Below are 18,228 nucleotides of genomic sequence, written 5' to 3'. Positions count from 1 at the left end.
ACTCATGAAGGCTCATCAAAGCGATGATGCGTTATCGAAGGTGTTGCCGGCTATTGAACAAGGAAAGCAGTGGAGAGTGTCCGAGGACCAAGAAGGATTATGGAGGTTCAAGGGTAGAATCATTGTGCCAGATGTAGGGACTTTGCGGCAGGATATATTGAAGGAAGCACACAAAAGTGGATTTTCAATCCACCCTGGGAGTACCAAGATGTACCATGATTTAAAGGCTATGTTCTAGTGGCCTGGTGTGAAGAATGATGTGGCAGAGTATGTCTCAAAGTGCTTAACTTGTCAAAGAGTGAAGATCAAACATCTGAGACCTTCCGAGACGTTGCAACCTTTGGATATTCCGCAATAGAAGTGGCAGAGCATTGCAATGGATTTTGTGTCGGGGTTGCTGAGAACTAGAACCGGTTTTGATGCTGTCTGGGTGATTGTGGACCGGCTGACAAAGTCGGCTCACTTTCTATCCATTCGGATGAATTATACTCTTAAGGAGTTGGCGTGTTTGTACATAAAGGAGATTGTGAGACTTCATGGTGTGCCTACAACTATAGTCTCTGACAGAGATCCCCGTTTCACTTCAAGGTTCTGGGGTGCATTTCAGAAAGCTTTTGGAACCTGTTTGAGTTTATGTACTGCTTACCATCTCCAAACAGATGGTCAATCTGAAAGGACAATCCAAAGCCTAGAGGACATGTTGAGGGCTTGTGTTTTGGACCAGCCGGCGAGCTGGGATCGGTACATGCCGCTAGTGGAGTTTGCATACAATAATAGCTACCATGCGAGCATCAGGATGCTCCGTATGAGGCTCTGTATGGGAGGAAGTGCCAATCGCCGCTATGCTAGTATGAAGCTGGGGAGAAGAGTCTTTTATGGCCTGAGATGATAGCCAAAACCACGGAACAAGTAAAGAAAATCAGAGATAGAACGCTCACTGCTCAGAGCCGTCAGAAGAGTTACGCCGGTCAAAGGCGGAAGCCCTTAGAGTTTGAGAAAGGAGACCATGCTTTCCTTAAAGTTACTCCGACAACAGGAGTAGGTAGAGCGATTAAGACCAAGAAGCTGAACCCTCGATACATCTGTCCATTTCAAATTCTGGAGAAGATTGGACCGGTGGCATATCGAATGGCTCTACCACCTCATCTTTTGAACCTGCATGTCGTATTTCACGTGTCGCAGCTTCGGAAGTATACCCCTGATGCTAGCCAAGTGTTAGAACTGGAATCGGTTCAGCTAAAGGAAAACCTGACTCTGCCGGTGACTCCGGTCAGGATTGATGACACGAATATTAAGAAGCTGCATGGAAAGGAGGTTTCATTAGTGAAAGTGGCATGGAGTCGAGCCGGTGTTAAGGAGAACACCTGGGAGCTTGTGTCAGAGATGCGAGCAGACTACCCACACCTGTTCTCAGGTAACTAAATTCGAATTTTGTGGGCAAAATTCTCATTTAGATGGGTAGAATGTAAAATCCGGTTAATTAATGGTTAATTAACCCGTAGATTAAAATATATTCTAGAAAGTGAGAAATGAGGTTTTTATGGTTTAATGTGGTAGAGAAATTTAAGACGAGAATTTTGACACCAATTTTAAAGAAATCGGCCCAAGATTGGGACGAACGGACCAAACCGGGCCAACCGGACCCAATTTGGGCCCAAGGGCCCAACCAAGCCCCCTTTAATGAGAGAGCTCAGCTCTCTCTTCCCTCCCAAACACAACACACACGCTGCACAAAGAAAGGGAAAGGGGGAAGATTGAAAACCTTTTGTTCCTATTTACCTCCAACTTCAATTGTTGATAACTTTTCGCTCCGAGCTCCGATTGACGCACCGTTTATGGCCTCACGTCCATGGCGTCGAGCTCTACAAAACCCACACAAGCAATCCTAAGGTAAGTTACAGTTTCATCTTCAAATCCCAGCCCTTGATTTTCGAGTTCATTGGGTAAATATGTTGAAATTGTGAGCTTCCTTGTGTTGTAGGATCTAATTAACTCAAAGGGAAGGCTTTCTCTAGCTCCCTTGGTCTTTGGATAAGGTGAGATTCTCAAACCTAAGCTAGAGGCTTGAGATTTTATGATTTAGTGATTGAGTTATTGTGTTTTTGTATGATATTGTGGCTTAGGCTTTGTATATATGTGTTTTGGAGCTTGATTGGTGGTTTTGGAAAGCTTTGGTATGGAATTTCAAGCTTGGAAATCTGTTGGTGAGGCTTTGGAAACCTTGGAAGTTGATTTGAGAGTGTTCCGGATGGATCGGGAATCGGCCAAGGTATGGTTTCGGTTTCCTGTATCTAAAATGTAATGTGGTGTGAAAACGTAGGCTAGTGACCCTAGGATAGGTCTTTGGAATTGTTGATATGGTTGTTGGTCATTTTGGATTGAATGGAATATGTATGAATAATGGTATAAATGGTTGTGTGTGGTTGTATTGGTTGGTAAAGTATAAAATATGGTATGTGATATGCATTAACATGTTGGATTGATGATAGAGTTGAGGACCTTCTTGGTGAGCATGAATTGAAGAATTAACTTGTTATGTGTGTATGTGTGTGTGTGTGTGTGTATGTGTATATATATATGGTGATGGATACCTTGAATGTTTATTTGGAGTTTGGAATGTGAGATGTTGATTCATGATGTGAGATTTGGTTATATATGGTGAAATTGATAGACTGATGATTGAATAAGGTTTGGAAATGGTAAATTATGGAAGGGTTGATTTTGATTGGATTTGGTAGGTGTATGTTATGAAATGGGGAGTTTATGAGTTTTTGGTAAAACTGGAATTTTGACGAACTTCGACGGATCATATCTGGGGCAATTGTTTTCAGAATTTGATGATCTTTACATCAATTGAAAGATAATTTCATAAGCTTTAAAACGGTTTAAAATTGGTTAAAATCTGAATTTTGTAGAAAAAGATATGATCGTTGGAAGTTCGGGCAAAAAATCTAAATTCTCCAACTTCTGTAGAATTTGTGATTTCCGGTTTGTGTGCGGACGCACAGCCCTGTGCGCACGCACACTCGGCGAGAATTTGGTCATGTGCGCACGCACAGACTGGTGCATACGCACACGCAGAGACAGGGCTACTGGTGGCAGCGCCAGCACGCCCTGTGCGCACGCGAAACCAACGAAAGATTGCGAGCTGTGCGTACGCACAAGCCTGTGCGGACGCACACGTTGGGAATGACACACTGGTGGCAGCGCTAGCACACGTTGTGCACGCGCCCCCACCCTAAAGACTTTGCTTTTTGTGCATACGCACAGACCTGTGCGTACGCACACGTCTAAAAATATTTCTGGGCGTGCGCACGCACACCCCTGTACGTCCGCACGCGACCCAGTTCTTTTCCAAAACTTTGTTTTCAAGCTCTTCACATTCCCAACAAGCTGGTAACCTTCTGGATTGTTATTTCACACTTATAAGCCTCCAATTTCATCCCTTAAGTCTTAATTTGTTGTTAAATGCCAAGTGATGGAGAGAAGGCTAGGAAAGGGGTAACTTGTGGGGGAAGAAAAGGGATGTAATTATGAGTATGATGTATAATGATGATGTGAGCGGTTGGAAAGGATGGTGGAGTGCTGGATATGTTTTGAGCCGAAATGGCTGAGTATGGAATTATGATTGGTAGGCCGGAATGGCTAAGACGTATACTAATGTATGGCTGTGATTATTGCATATATGCTGAATTGATGACCATTATGACTGTTGCACTTCACCTATATGAGATACGAATTTTCCTGGGTGAAAGTAGTGGCTAGCCACCACGTGGTCTAGGTGGAGACTCGATACTCTGCTGACCCTATGTCGCAAGTGTGGCCGGACACTGTGAAAGTTCCGGATGAGCTCGCCCCCATGAATATACACCAGTGAGAGTGTTGGATATAAATTATGACTATGTTTGTGGATAACTCGAGTTGGGGATGCGCGACAGAGGCACAGTCCAATGGTTAGCTACTAGTACTTGTCGGGCTGGCTTTATAACCGACAGATGAGACTCATCAGCCGCTAGGACAAGCATGCATCATATGCATTATATGTGATTTGTCTGAATTGTCTAATTGACCGCATCATTACTTGCTACTTGCTTAATTGTTCTATCTGCTTCCTACTTGTACATTTCCTTGCTTGATATACTTGTGCTTGCATTTATTTCACTATTGGTGGTTGGGAGGTTTGCAGGATTTGGAAATGGGATATATATAGCTAGACCGAAGATTCTTAAGTTAGTTGCCTGTTTACTTTTGTTATGGTTTAGTTATGTTTATACGCTTTGATTATAATTTGGAAGTTCTAGGATTGCCTTCGGCGTTCTCAGAACATTACATGTTAGATATTTGGGTACTGTTACCATGCTGAGAATCTCCGATTCTCACACATGCAGATTTTTGTGTTTTTTAGATGCAGGACGTGAGGCTCCTCGCTGAGGCATGCTGGAGACTTTCTTTTGGCGGAGATCCTTGTATCTTGGGATTTTATTTTGGTTATTGCATGTCTGTTTAGATACTATGTTCTCTACTGTATATGTATTTTGTATTACCTCCTCTTAGAGATTATTTGGAGAAACAGGATTTGTATGTTGTCTTTTGGGTCGTCTTTTGGGATTTCCTTATTATATATATATGTATACTGTATGCTCGGACCGGCTATCTTTGCAAGCCAAGTCCTGAGTCTTGATATATGTCTCTTGGCACTCTTTTGTATATCTCTTCGCTTTAGCTTAATCTCTAACGGTTCGTTTACGTTATCGATCGGAGTGTTGTGGTTTTGATTTAAAACGGTTTTGATTTGTCCATTTTCTTCAAAGGCTCCTAGTTATGAACATTTTTGCAATACTATACGTACTAAATTTTATTTTAAAGGTCGTAATACCTCGCCACATCTGTCTTATGACTTAAGCATAAGACTCTATGTGGTAGGGTGTTACATCAATCATATCAGTTTAATTTCCATACTTGTTTCTTTAGTTTTGTGATCATGTGCAGTAGTTAAAACAGAAGCAGAGACAGTCAGAGCTAAAAACAGAGCACCAAGCAGTCAGAGCAGAAAATAGAGCACCCTGGGAGAAGCCTCTTGCTGGTGTTGAACGCTAGACAAGAGGGAAAGAGGGGCATTGAACGCCCCCAAGAGGCAGCAAGACTGGTGTTCAACGCTAGCCAGGGGATACTGGTTGGGCGTTGAACGTCCCTAAGGTGTAGCAATTCTGGTGTTGAACGCTAGCCAGGGAGCACTGGCTGGGCGTTCAACGCCCTGAAGGGAGGAAGCAAGGTTGGCATTGAACGCCAGCTAGGGAGCACTGGCTGGGCGTTCAACGCCCAGAGAAGAATAGCAGACTAGCGTTGAACTCCAGCCAGGAGGCACTGGCTGGGCGTTCAACACCCAGAGGGAACAACAGGATGGCGTTGAACACTAGAATAAAAGCATTCTGGGCATTCAAACACCCAACAAGGGTTGGAGAAATTTTTGACTTTTTCAAAACTTATCTTTTCCAAATCTTATCTTTTTAAACATATCTTCTAAAACAAGATTCTTTCAATCATCATCTTTGAATTTCAACTTCCTTTCAAATTTAAAATCTTTTCAAATCTTTTTCAATTCTTTTTTAAATATTTTATTAAACTTTAAAATCTTTTTCATACCTTCTATCTTATCTTTTTATCTTTTTCATATCTTTTGATGATTAAACAAATTTTAAAACTTATTCTTTTTCTATCTTTTACCAAGGTGTGAATCATATCTTATTTATCTTTTATCAAATTAATTTTGAAATCCCACCCTCCCCATCTCTATATATACCATTCGGGCACCCACTCCCTCATCCTCCTTCCATTCGAATTTTTCTCCTCTTCTTCGTCTTCTTTCTGCTCTTTTGCTCGAAGACGAGCAAACCTTTTATGTTTAATGTGGAAAGAGCCTTGCCTTCTCACTCTATTCGAATTCCATGGCTCCAAAAAGTGAAAATCCCACTTCAAGAAGCAGGAAAGAAGACAACCAAATAGTTGTTTTCAAACCTCTCAGATTCTACACAAAGCAGCATGAAGAAAATTATTACAAAATAATGTGCAAGAGGACAGTGATCCCGGAAGCCAAATTCGAATTAAAAGAAGATGAGTACCCGGAGATCTAAGAGCAAATTTGAAAGAGAGGCTGGAAGATCCTGGCCGACCCTGAGATCAATGTTGGAATAACAATGATCCATGAATTCTATGCAAATCTGTGGATGACAGATAAGCAAGAGAAAGATGGACAAGGATTCCATACTTTTCGCACCATGGTGCGAGGAAAGACTCTCTATTTTCATCTTGACAAGGTGAGAGAGATCTTTAAGTTGCCTCCAAAAAGGGATGATCCAGAATCCTTTAATAGGAGGGTGGTAGCTGATCCCAAGATAGATCAGATTCTAGAAGACATATGTCTATCCAGAACTCAGTGGATCAATAACACAAAAGGTAAACTAAACCAACTAAGAAGATTGGATCTCAAACCAGTTGCTAGGGGTTGGTTGGATTTCATTGGGCATTCCATACTCCCTACTAGCAACTGTTCTAAAGTAACCATCAGAAGAGCTGTGATAATTCACATGATGATCCCCTTTGAGCTGTACAAAGTTGCAAACAGGATGTCAACTCAAGCCAGATTGGCCTATCCAAACCTTATCTTTCGCTTGTGTAAAGAGGCTGGAGTCATGATTAACAGAGACTCCTTTATCCCAGCAGAAAGCCCAATCACTAAGCAAATGATGGAAAGCGCCCAAGTACCAGCTGATCATCCCAAAAGGAAGACACCTGAGCCTCTTCAGACGTAAGAGATCCCTCCAATTGAATATTGGACCCAGCTGGAAGCATCTGTTGCACAATTACAAACCACCTTGGATCAATTAAGAGAGGAGCAAAAAGACCAGACTAGCATGCTTTGCAAACTGGTCAAGGAACAAGAGAAGTAGGGGCGTGAGCTAGAAGAACTGAAGCATCAGAAATTATTCACTGATGAGCCTAACGCCTCCCATGATTAAGGTGGTTGAGTTCCATGATAAACCCGATTTTTGTGGTTTATCTTGTGCTTAATTTAGGAGATTTTATCAACTTATCTCACATTTATTCAATGAAATAGTATGGTTTTGTGAATCTCTCCTAAGTTGTACTTAAGAGTGAAAACATACTTTTTAGGCCTTTAATTAGCTAAATTTAATTCACTTTAATTCCATTCAATGCGTTGATATGTTTGTTGAGTGATTTCAGGTTCAGAAAGCAAGTATTGAATGGAAGAAGTGAAGAGAAAAGCATGCAAAGTAGAGAATTCCTGAAGAAATGAGCATTTGGAGGGTTCATTGCCACGCGCATGCATCATCCACGCTTACGCGTGAGAAGGACATTTGCAAGGCCACGCGCACGCGTCACCCACACGTACGCATGAGGAGGAAATGTGCCAATGACACGCACACGTCGTCCACGTGAATGCGTGGTGCTGATCACGTGACCTCATTAAAGTGAAAATGTTGGGGGATATTTCTGAGCTTTCTAGGCCCAAGTCCAACTCATTTCTGAAGCTATTTCATGTAGAATTCAAGAGGGGTCAAGGGAGGAGTAATTAGATTAGCTAGAATGATGCTTTAGGTAGTTTTCTAGAGAAAGAAGCTCCCTCTTCTCTCTAGAATTAAGTTAGAATTAGGTTAATCTCTCTTAGATCTAGGTTTAATTTCTTGTTTTCATCTTGTTTTTCTCTTAATTTCTTGTTACTACATCTTTGCTCTCTTAGTTCTTGTTAATTTTCCCTTTTAGGTCATTTTTGAGTTGACGAACTCTTGTTAATTCCCCTTTCCTTTAATGCAATTTATGTTTTATGTTTCTTTGATGTTTAATTGAGTTGCTATTGTTAATTTCTTACATTGGGTAGTGGTAGATTTTATTATTTTCTACAATTTATGATGCTTTCTGGTGCACAAATTGTGAATCACACTTTTCACAACTCGTACCACTAACCAGCAAGTGCACTGGGTCGTCCAAGTAATACCTTACGTGAGTAAGGGTCGAATTCCACGGAGATTGTTGGTTTGAAGCAATCTATAGTTATTTTGTAAATCTTAGTCAGGAAGTCAATTATGTTTATCAGTTGAATTGCGAATAAACAGGAGAGCATGAATTAAAAGTTACTTGTTATGCAGTAATGGAGAATATGTTGGAGTTTTGGAGATGCTTTGTCTTCTGAATCTCTTCTTTCCTCTGTCTTCTGATTCACGCACGCACGTCCTCCCATGGCAAGCTCTATGTAGGGGGTCACCGTCGTCAATGGCTACATCCCATCCTCTCAGTGAAGAATATGCTCACATGCTCTGCACAGCACGGCTAATCATCTGTCGGTTCTAGATCATACTGGAATAGAATTCTTCATCCTTTTGCGTCTGTCACTAACGCCCAGCACTCGCGAGTTTGAAGCTCGTCACAGTCATTCGATCATTGAATCCTACTCGGAATACCACAGACAAGGTTTAGACTTTCCGGATTCTCATGAATGCCGCTATCAGTTCTAGCTTATACCACGTAGATTCTAATTAAGAGATCTAAGAGATACTCATTCAATCGGATATAGAACGGAGGTGGTTGTCAGGCACATGTTCATGGGTTGAGGAAGGTGATGAGTGTCACGGATCATCACCTTCATCACAATTAAGCGCGAATGAACATCTTAGGTAGGAACAAGCGTGTTTGAATGGAAAACAGAAATACTTGCATTAATTCATCGAGACACAGCAGAGCTCCTCACCCCCAACAATGGAGTTTAGAGACTCATACCATCAAAGAGTACAAAGTTTAGATCTAAAATGTCATGAGATTCAAAATAAGTCTCTAAAAGTTGTTTAAATACTAAACTAGTAGCCTAGGTTTACAAAAAGTGAGTAGACTATGACAAATGGTGCAGAGATCCACTTCTGGGGCCCACTTGGTGTGTGCTGGGGCTGAGATTTAAGCAATTCACGTGCATAAGGCCATTTTGGGCGTTCAACGCCAGGTTTGGATCCATTTCTGGCGTTGAACTCCAACTTTTAATCCTTTTCTGGCGCTGAACGCCAGAATTGGGCAGAGAACTGGCGTTGAACGCCAGTTTACGTCGTCTATCCTTGAGCAAAGTATGAACTATTATATATTTCTGGAAAGCCCTGGATGTCTACTTGCCAACGCAATTGGAAGCACGCCATTTGGAGTTCTGTAGCTCCAGAAATTCCACTTTGAGTGCAGGGAGGTCAGAATCCAACAGCATCAGCAGTCCTTTTTCAGCCTGAATCAGATTTTTGCTCAGCTCCTTCAATTTCAGCCAGAAAAATACCTGAAATTACAGAAAAATATACAACTCATAGTAAAGTCCAGAAATATGAATTTTTCCTAAAAACTAATGAAAATAAACTAAAAACTAACTAAAACATATTAAAAACTATATGAAATTAACCCCAAAAAGCGTATAAAATATCCGCTCATCACTTTCCTTTTATGCCTTCCAAATATTTGATAAAATACTTGGTTGGATGTTAGAGTAGCTTTTTGAGCATTTTTAGCTTGGAAAGAGAAATTAGGTGATCTTGAGTCATTAATACCTAATTTAGATTGGTGATCTAGAGTTGTTAGTTAATATTATTTCCATTGACTCTAATCTCTTGCTAATTTAATTAGTAAGTTGATTAGGACTTATGGATTGAGATTAACTAGTCCTATTTGACTTTCTCTCAATGTGAAGATAACATTGTACCTTCTTCTGAAGTTGGGGATGACTTAATAGGATTAGCTCTTGTTAATCATTGTATGATAATTAATGACTAGGATAGAAAGCCGATATTCTCAATCCTTGCCATGAATATCTCTCTTTATTACTTGCTTTCTTTAGTTGCTTGCTTTACATTTCTTGCCTTTTTAAATTCTTGTTTTATCAACCCAACCCCCTTGAACCCCATAACCAATAATTGAGCATTCGATTGTAATTTCTTGTGAGATGACCCGTGGTTTAAATACTTCGGTTTATTTTAGGGTTTGTACTTGTGACAAACAAATTAAACTTTGATTTGAGGATTGATTGTCGGTTTGGGCTATGCTCACAACGAAATTATTTTGTTAAATTCCGAACCGGTATAAATCCCCTTATCAAATTTTTGGCGCCGTTGCCGGAAAATTACAATGTGTGCTTGTTATTAGTTATTGTTCATATTTGAATATTGTGAATAAATTGATTTTTGGTTTGTTTGCTAGTTTTTGCTAGTTTTAGGATTTGGTTTTCTTTGTTTCTTATTAGATTTTGTTTTCATTTGCTATTGCTACTATGAATTCTCACCACTTTGACTATGAGTTTGGTTCTAACTATGTTGTAGGGAACGGAAGCTACAATGAGAATATGCATCAAGGATAGGACAATCAAAGGTGGGAAGAGCCTCAAGTATTTGATCAACTTTCATGGCAACAACCTCCACCAATGTATTATGATCAAGAGCCATACCATGATGCATACCAATCTAATGTGTGTGATGGACCTCCTTGTGGTTACCAGCCATAACCACCATATGGATATGACCCTCTTCCTCGATATAGCCCCCAACAACCCTACTCATAAGCCTCATACCACCATTCACCTCCATATGATCCTAACACATATCCACCATACCAAGCACCATATGAACCATACCTAGAGCCACCACCATTCCAACATCAATACTCCTAAGAACCACCAATTCTATATACACCACCTCAAGACTTTTACCAATATAAACCACCCTCCAACTACAATACCTTTCTCCGAAACAATGAACCTTCTCTTCTACCACCTCCTACATTTGAGGAAGCTCTTCATGCCTTCATGCTAGAACAACAAAGAGATATTAGCTCTTATATCCAAAGGCAAGAAGAGAAGCAAAAGGAGCTAAAGAAGCTAGAAGTCGTGGTTGCTACCATGGCAGAAGCCATTAACCACATGGCCTCCCACCTAAGCTCATGCATCCCAAGTACTCCCATTGACGAATGTGGACGATCAACCAAGGAGCATAGTGAGGGAGTGAACTTGGAGCTTCAAGGTGGAGAAGAGGAGTTGAGGCAAGAAGTGCAACAAGAGGAGGAGGTAGAGATAATTGAACCAAAGGAAGTGGTTGAAGATTTAGGAGATGTTGAGTGCAAAAAGGAATCTCAAGTTGAAGAGCGTTCTTCCATGGAGTTTGAAAATGACGTTAAAGAGGGTAGTGCACAACCTCTAAGGCATATTGTGATTGAAGAATTGGAAAAAAATAGCACAAGCAACACGCCTTCCTATTTATGATGATTTCGCATCAACATATGATCCTTTTGAGATTGATGAATCCTCCCCCCATTGGACTTGGAATTGATGTTGAGCTAGATTTCACTCAACCTCCTATTTATGATTTGAATGATGGGGAAGAGCTTGAAGAGATTGGTGAGGAAGAATGTGAACTTAAGGAAGCTTAGTAATGGGTAGAGTATGAAGCATCTTGCCAAGTGGTAGAAGCCTTTCAAAGAGTGTGGACGGGAGTGGAATATGCTTTGTCAAGACCATTGGAAACTCCTCTACCTAAGTTTCCATCTAATCCTTCATTTGAGTGGGTAAAACTTATCACTCTTAGCTTTATTATCCCACTTGAATTTGGTTTTTTTGAAACGGATGACCAACTTAGGACGCTTTGTGGAATGAAGCGTAGGAGAAGGATGTTTAGTGGCTGGCATTGTAAATCTAGGCTCATTATAGTTGGAAGCTCAAAATTTAGGAGCAAGGATTGGTGCACTACTCAATTGGATGGGTCTAGGAGGATAGTTTGGTACCTTAGTGAGAATTCGGCTTACTTACCACCCGGAGAGAATTACCATGATCAACTTGAAGATGGGTGTGAAAGCGAAGTTTGAAATCCCAGATTACAAGAGGAGGATCAATTTTGTGAGCTCATGGTTTATAAAGAACTCCATCAAAGCTTGGAGCTAATAATTTTAAATGCTGGAGCTTATTGGAAGTCCAAGCATTGGTAGAAGTTCAAGGATGAATTCAAGCACAAGCCACCTTGATGAGAGCTCTTCATAATTCCAACTTAAGGACAACAAACAAAAGTGCTAGGTGAGAGACACCCCACCATGGTAAAATGTTTTCATTTTTCTCTTTTGTACATATCGGTAAATAAGCTAAATTTCATATTTATTTTTGTTTGTTGAGTTTAGTTGGTAGTCTAGTATGTTAAATAAGGTTTTATGATGTTTTGGTAGCTGCTTAGAGGTTTGGAATGCTTGGTTTGGTGCAAGAAATTAGAAAATTTTGAAAAACAGAGCACCCAGCCACGCGTACGCGTTGTCCATGCGTACACGTGACCCCAAGAATTTCAACCCCTCACGTGTACGCCTCGCCCGCGCGTATGCGTGACATTCAAAATTTTTAGGCTCAATACAAAAACCAAAGAGTTGCACAGGTAGGGTGCTGAAATTGTGCGTCTAGCACAATTTTGACCCATGTGTACGCGTGACGCACACGTGCGCGTCACCTATCTCTCTCTTCACTCATGCGTGCGCGTCCATGATGCGTACACGTCGCACCTCACTTTTGCTACTCACGCGTATGCGTGACTTGATGCGTACGCATGACCCGTGCCCTGTTTCACCCACTCTTCTTCTCTTCTTTCCATTTCTTTCCTTCTTCTCTTCTTTTCTTTCCGCCCTTCAACCATCATCCAACACTACCAATCACCATCTATCACCAACTCCTTTAGTTAGTTAGTTAGTTAGTTATTTAGTTAGATTAATTTTTGTTTGATTTTCTATTTTTCATGATAAGTGTTGGATTATTGATTTGATTTGCTGTTTCTTGATGTTGAAATTATTCAATGTTGGATTCATTATTGAGGTTATATTTTGTTACTTGGTTTTGAATTTTTCATGCTTAACCTTTTTGAACACCAAGTACTTGTGACATTGCCTTCAAAGCATTTTAAATCTTTTGAATTGCATGTTTTGGCCAGCATGTGATTTGATTTCATTATCTATGATGAGGCAATTGTGTATTGTTAATGCATTTTTTAGGTGATGCTTGTTTATGATTGACCTTTATTCATGCCACCTATTTCAAGCATTGAGATTTGTAGAATTCTAAAATTGGACCATAAGCTTACCTAGTGCCATATTTTTGAGCTTTCAAAGCTTTGTGGACCATGCTTGCTATGTGATTGATTTTCACTTCCATCTTCTTTTTTCTAAGTTCCATAGCACCCATGTGTTCCATTTCTATGTCACTTAGGTGTTGCATGTAACACCCTAATTAGCCTAAGATTTACCTCGCAGCATAAAGTAAAGGTTAATCAAAGGTTATGATAGTTCTAAGCTCATACATATAATATATAGAAAGAATAATATAATCTAGAATCCCAATGAAAGATATAGCTCAAAAATAGGATTTAAAAAGCGCAAAACGTACTAACGGAGCTACTAACTTAACGCACAAGATAAAGATATGATATAACAAAATAATAGAGTGTAGTATCATAAGAATCTAGCCACGGCTCGCAGAGTTTAAGCCAGCTAGCCATATATACAGACAAAACAGAAACCAGATAGTAAAATCAGCTTATACAAGTTTTTCTCTCTCAAAACAAGCCTCTAAGCAAAAGCAAAGTACAAAAGTGAGAGATATATAAACAAAATAAATCAAAGACTTTAAGAGTAACAGGATCCTCCGCTTCTGCCACCATCCAAGGAACTCACCGAGGTGGGTTGCGACCTGCATATGAAAAATACAACAGAAATATGGTATGAGAACCGGAGGTTCTCAGTATGGTAACAATGTCCAGTGATGTAGGATATAAGACCCCGGGATGCCAGAGGCAATCCTAGACTTCATATCCATCACAATATTTATCTTAAAACATACTAAAATAATCAAGCATAATTATATATATCTTAACATAAATAAACAGTGTACTCTATCTTAGGGAATTTCTATTCTAACCAAATACCGCTGTTCCACAGCCTTCACCGACCTATCCTCCATGCGATCCCATCGCCACCGCCTTTCGATCCTCCTCAATCCCAGTAGAAAACACAATTAAGTACAATGCAAGTAAAACACAAGTAAAGACATATATGGCAAGTAATTCAAGTAGTCAACTAGGCATGTTATACATTTAGGCAAACTCAATTAATCAAAGAAAACAAGCACATAAAGATGCATATGATGAATGTTTGTCCTATTGGCTCGTGATATCACTTGTCGGTCTGTAAATGCCAACCCGACACATCCTCTCGGATGTAGCCTTTTCTGCCATGCTAGAGATATAGTGCCCTACACACTCATGCAGCAGCGAATCTACTACGTCAGAGATATAGTTTCCTGCACACTCATGCAGTAGGGAGTCTACTACGCCAGGGATATAGACCTCGTACACTTCCTGCAGCAGATAAGGAAATAACCACAACAAATCATGCAGCAGAAAAATCTGCCACGCCGGAGATATAGGCTCCGCACACTCTCAACAACAACTCGTCATACAGCAGAACAATCTGCTACGCCGGAGATATAGACTCCGCACACTCTTAACAACAACTCGTCATGTAGCAGAACAATCTGCTACGCCGGAGATATAGGCTCCGCACACCCTTAACATTCATCAAGATCATCCTTTCTCTTCGTGTCCTCGACTCATCACAACCATCATCAATTAATAATTTCCATTCCGAACTCATTAGTTAATCAGTCCCTCAATTCTAGTACCATCCTTCTTTCTCACTCGACTAAACCCATCCTCAGTACACCAGAAACCTAAACCTCCGTTTGTTAACTTTTCAAAATGTCATCAACTGAATTTCTAAAGTTCTTTCCCAAGTTCTCATACCCAAAATTATGTCCAAAAGTCTTAAAATAGTGTCATAGAAGCTTACAATCTTGTTGGGAAAATGAGATAGTTGAAAACAAGATTTAAATTTGAGAAACATGGCGTGTGCGTACTCACAGGAGTGTGCTCACACACGCCCAGGAGAAGTTTTAAAAAGTGTGCGTACGCATAGAGGTGTGCGTATGCACAGGTACAAAATTTCTAAATTCTGTTCGCTCACACAAGCTGTGCTAGCGCCCTCAACAGACTTCCCTTCCCAACGTGTCCATGCGCACAGGGCTGTGCCTATGCACAAATTGTAAATCCTTAGTGGTTATGTGTGTGCACAAGCTGTGCTAGCGCTCTAAATAGGAAGCCTTTCCCTGCCTGTGCGTACCCACAAGTCTGTGCGTGCGCACAGGTTTAAAATTTCACAGGGTTGTGCGTACGCACATACCAGAAATTCCAAAATTCTGCAGCTTTGCAGAATTTCAGATTTTGACACCAATCTTTGAATGATCATAACTTCCTCTACAAAAATCCAAATTTTACAAACTTTATATCAATTTGAAGAGTTTTCAATAAGCTTTAATTTCAAACAAATTTCAACCAATTTTGAAAACTGAGACATAAGTTATGATCAGACAAAGTTCACTAAAAACTAACTTTTACCAAAAGTTAACACTTTACCAATTTCCTCATTTTCACAACTCAAACTAACTAAAACAAAATAAAACCTTTCCAAACTCTATTTTCCATCAAAATCTACCTTTTATAACATATTACATCATTTTCAATCATCAAACCTCAAATATATGATACCAAAGTCAATCCTCCACCAACACATTCACCAATAATCATTTTACCACTATCAATTCTCATCATCAACCTCATTTATGCTTTATATCAATATCCAAAAATATGAAATCATTCAAAGTCATCAAGCATCATACCTCAACATCATTATTTCTCAATATAACAATATCAATTCAACATGTATTACCAATCAACCATCATCAACAACCACATAAATCTAAACCTATCCTGTTGGTCACTAGCCTAAGTGTCCATGAATACTATATACTACATAGAGAAAACCAAAACCATACCTTTGCTGATTCTCAATATGAACCAAAACCCCAAATGAGCACAAGCTAAGCTTTCAACCACAAGCAAGTCTCCAATCACTCCAACATGCATCAACAATCACCAACAAGCTCCAATATTCAAGTTAATATCACACATGCACCATAAATCAAACATAGGATTTCATATATACACAAAACCACAAGAGATCAAGTGTTCTCACCTTACCAAAAGAGGATTGGGTAAAAACCCAATGGGAATCAAGTGATAGAGTGTACTTAAACACCTAAAATCACAAGATTTCACTCAAAACTAAACCAAAAACTCGAAATTCACAAGGGCACAAAAAACGGGCAAGGAATCTCGAGAAACTTACTACAAGGCTTATCTAGAAGTGACGGGCTTGGTGAGAGCTTTGCGTAGCCGCTAACGGCACGCGAATCGGAGCACCGTAGCTCGAATTATGGTCAAAAGAGTGATGAGATGAACAGTATTTCTTCTCTCCTCTCCCCTCTTCTCTTGCAGCTGTGTTGTGTGTGCGTTTGAAGAAGAATGAGCTGAATGGGGCTCATTAAAGAGGGTTTTATATGTTGAGCTTGGGCCCAACTTGGGTCCGGTCCAACCCATTTGCGTTTTTAGACCGTTTGGTCCAACTTTGGGCCAAACCTTTAAAATTAACGCCCGGTTTTTTACTTCTAATATTTTTCTAAGGCTTTTTACTGTTTTCACTCTTTCTCGCGTGGTACCGGGCAGACTTGAACCGGTTCAATCGATTCGACGGCTGGTTCGTAATTTTTCACAGTTTTTCGCAGAAAACACATTTTCTGACTCAGAAAAACCTACTGAGTCCAAAAATCATATTCGCTTCCCCAAGTTCTCATTCTAACTTTCCGGAACCTAATTTGGGAAATTAAACTATTCTTCTAATTAAACGGTATTTTGTAAAAACTCCGGTTCTTACATCCTCCCCTCCTTAAAAAGAATTTTGCCCTCGAAAATGCTAATCCGCATGCTTTCGCTGCGTCACTCTGATCGTTCGTCACCACAAGTCCGAAAATATAATACTCAAAGCATACGCTTACCTCTCGTCGGAGGATCCGACCCCATCGCATCACATGCATCCAAGGTAAACACACGTCCTGTTTGTTGATTCTGACCCTTATCTCGGTTCCTCCCGCGGCGACAATACTTGGATATATGTCCAGGCTTTCCATAAGTAAAACATAGATGACTTTCCCTCATATGGTGAAACTGAGCATCGTTGTCCTTTCCGAAGTTCCCATTTCTCTTAAAGCTTTGCCCCCTTGGTGGAAGGTAATCGCCACGTTCCCTATTGGAGTTTCCTCCATGAGTGTCCCTTGAGAGGCTACTGTCTTTGCATATTCCTCAACCACCCTCGCTTTGTTCACCAACTCGGAGAAGATCCGAATCTTCATAGGAGCCACAGCAGTCATGATATCATCCTTTAAGCCCCTTTGATACTTGATACACTTCCAACTTTCATAGGTCTCCGGGACACCCTGACACACCCTTGAAAACCTACAAAGCTCCTCAAACTTGCTTGTGTAGTCCGCCACAGACAAGAAATCTTGCTTCAGCTGCATAAGTTCCATCTCCTTCGCTTCTCTTGTAGACTTCGGAAAATACTTCTTGTAGAAGGCCGTTTGGAAAACATCCCATGGAACGTCAACATTCTGAAGCTGTAACAAGCGGCACTCTACTTGCCACCAATGCTGGGCCTCTCTCGCAAGTTGTAAGCAGCAAATTCTACATATTGGTTGTTCGGGACATGCTGTGCTTGTAAAGCACGCTCCATGGCCTGCAACTAATTGTCCATCTCGGTGGGGTTGGTTGATCCCCTGAAACTTGGAGGATGAACCCTGAGGAAAGTCACCAAGGTCATCAGAGCACCTCCCACATTATCCCCCATTTCCCTCAACATTGTCATTTGCGTTTCCTTTGCCACTCCCGTTTCCGTTCCCAGCCGGTTGGCCAAACCTCTGCACAGCTTGCAGAGTCACAGCAGCATTAGCCTCCATGGTGTTTGCAAGATTCGCCATCGCCGCCATAAATTTGCCATGGCTATTCGTCGGTCGCGCATTCCTACTCTCGGCTCGAGAACATGTACGACCTCATTCGCGAGTGGCTATTAGGGTTCCTGTCTACACCAAACAATCGATATCAAGGTAATTAATTTTAATATCAAAAGCCTAGTGCTTCAATTATCCCAAACAGGCACTTACAAACAAGCATTCTATGCAATATCAAGTAGATAACCTAATAGCATCAAAGAAAAAGACACACAGTGTAT

General features: G+C 40.6%; 2 protein-coding genes across 2 annotated transcripts; one reads left to right on the top strand and one right to left on the bottom strand.

Moving 5' to 3' along the window:
• On the top strand, nucleotides 886-2,356 carry LOC107615508. Its single transcript, XM_016317566.1, has 3 exons — nucleotides 886-1,414; nucleotides 2,190-2,269; nucleotides 2,321-2,356. Exons 1-3 carry the CDS (start codon nucleotides 886-888, stop codon nucleotides 2,354-2,356), a joined length of 645 nt encoding a protein of 214 aa, XP_016173052.1.
• LOC107615510 lies at nucleotides 17,156-17,977 on the bottom strand. Its single transcript, XM_016317567.1, has 2 exons — nucleotides 17,858-17,977; nucleotides 17,156-17,797 (listed from the first exon to the last, which is right to left on the bottom strand). Exons 1-2 carry the CDS (start codon nucleotides 17,975-17,977, stop codon nucleotides 17,156-17,158), a joined length of 762 nt encoding a protein of 253 aa, XP_016173053.1.

Source organism: Arachis ipaensis, chromosome B09 (genome assembly GCF_000816755.2).
Source record: "Arachis ipaensis cultivar K30076 chromosome B09, Araip1.1, whole genome shotgun sequence".
NCBI lineage: Eukaryota > Viridiplantae > Streptophyta > Magnoliopsida > Fabales > Fabaceae > Arachis > Arachis ipaensis.
This window is presented reverse-complemented; position numbering and strand designations above follow the sequence as displayed.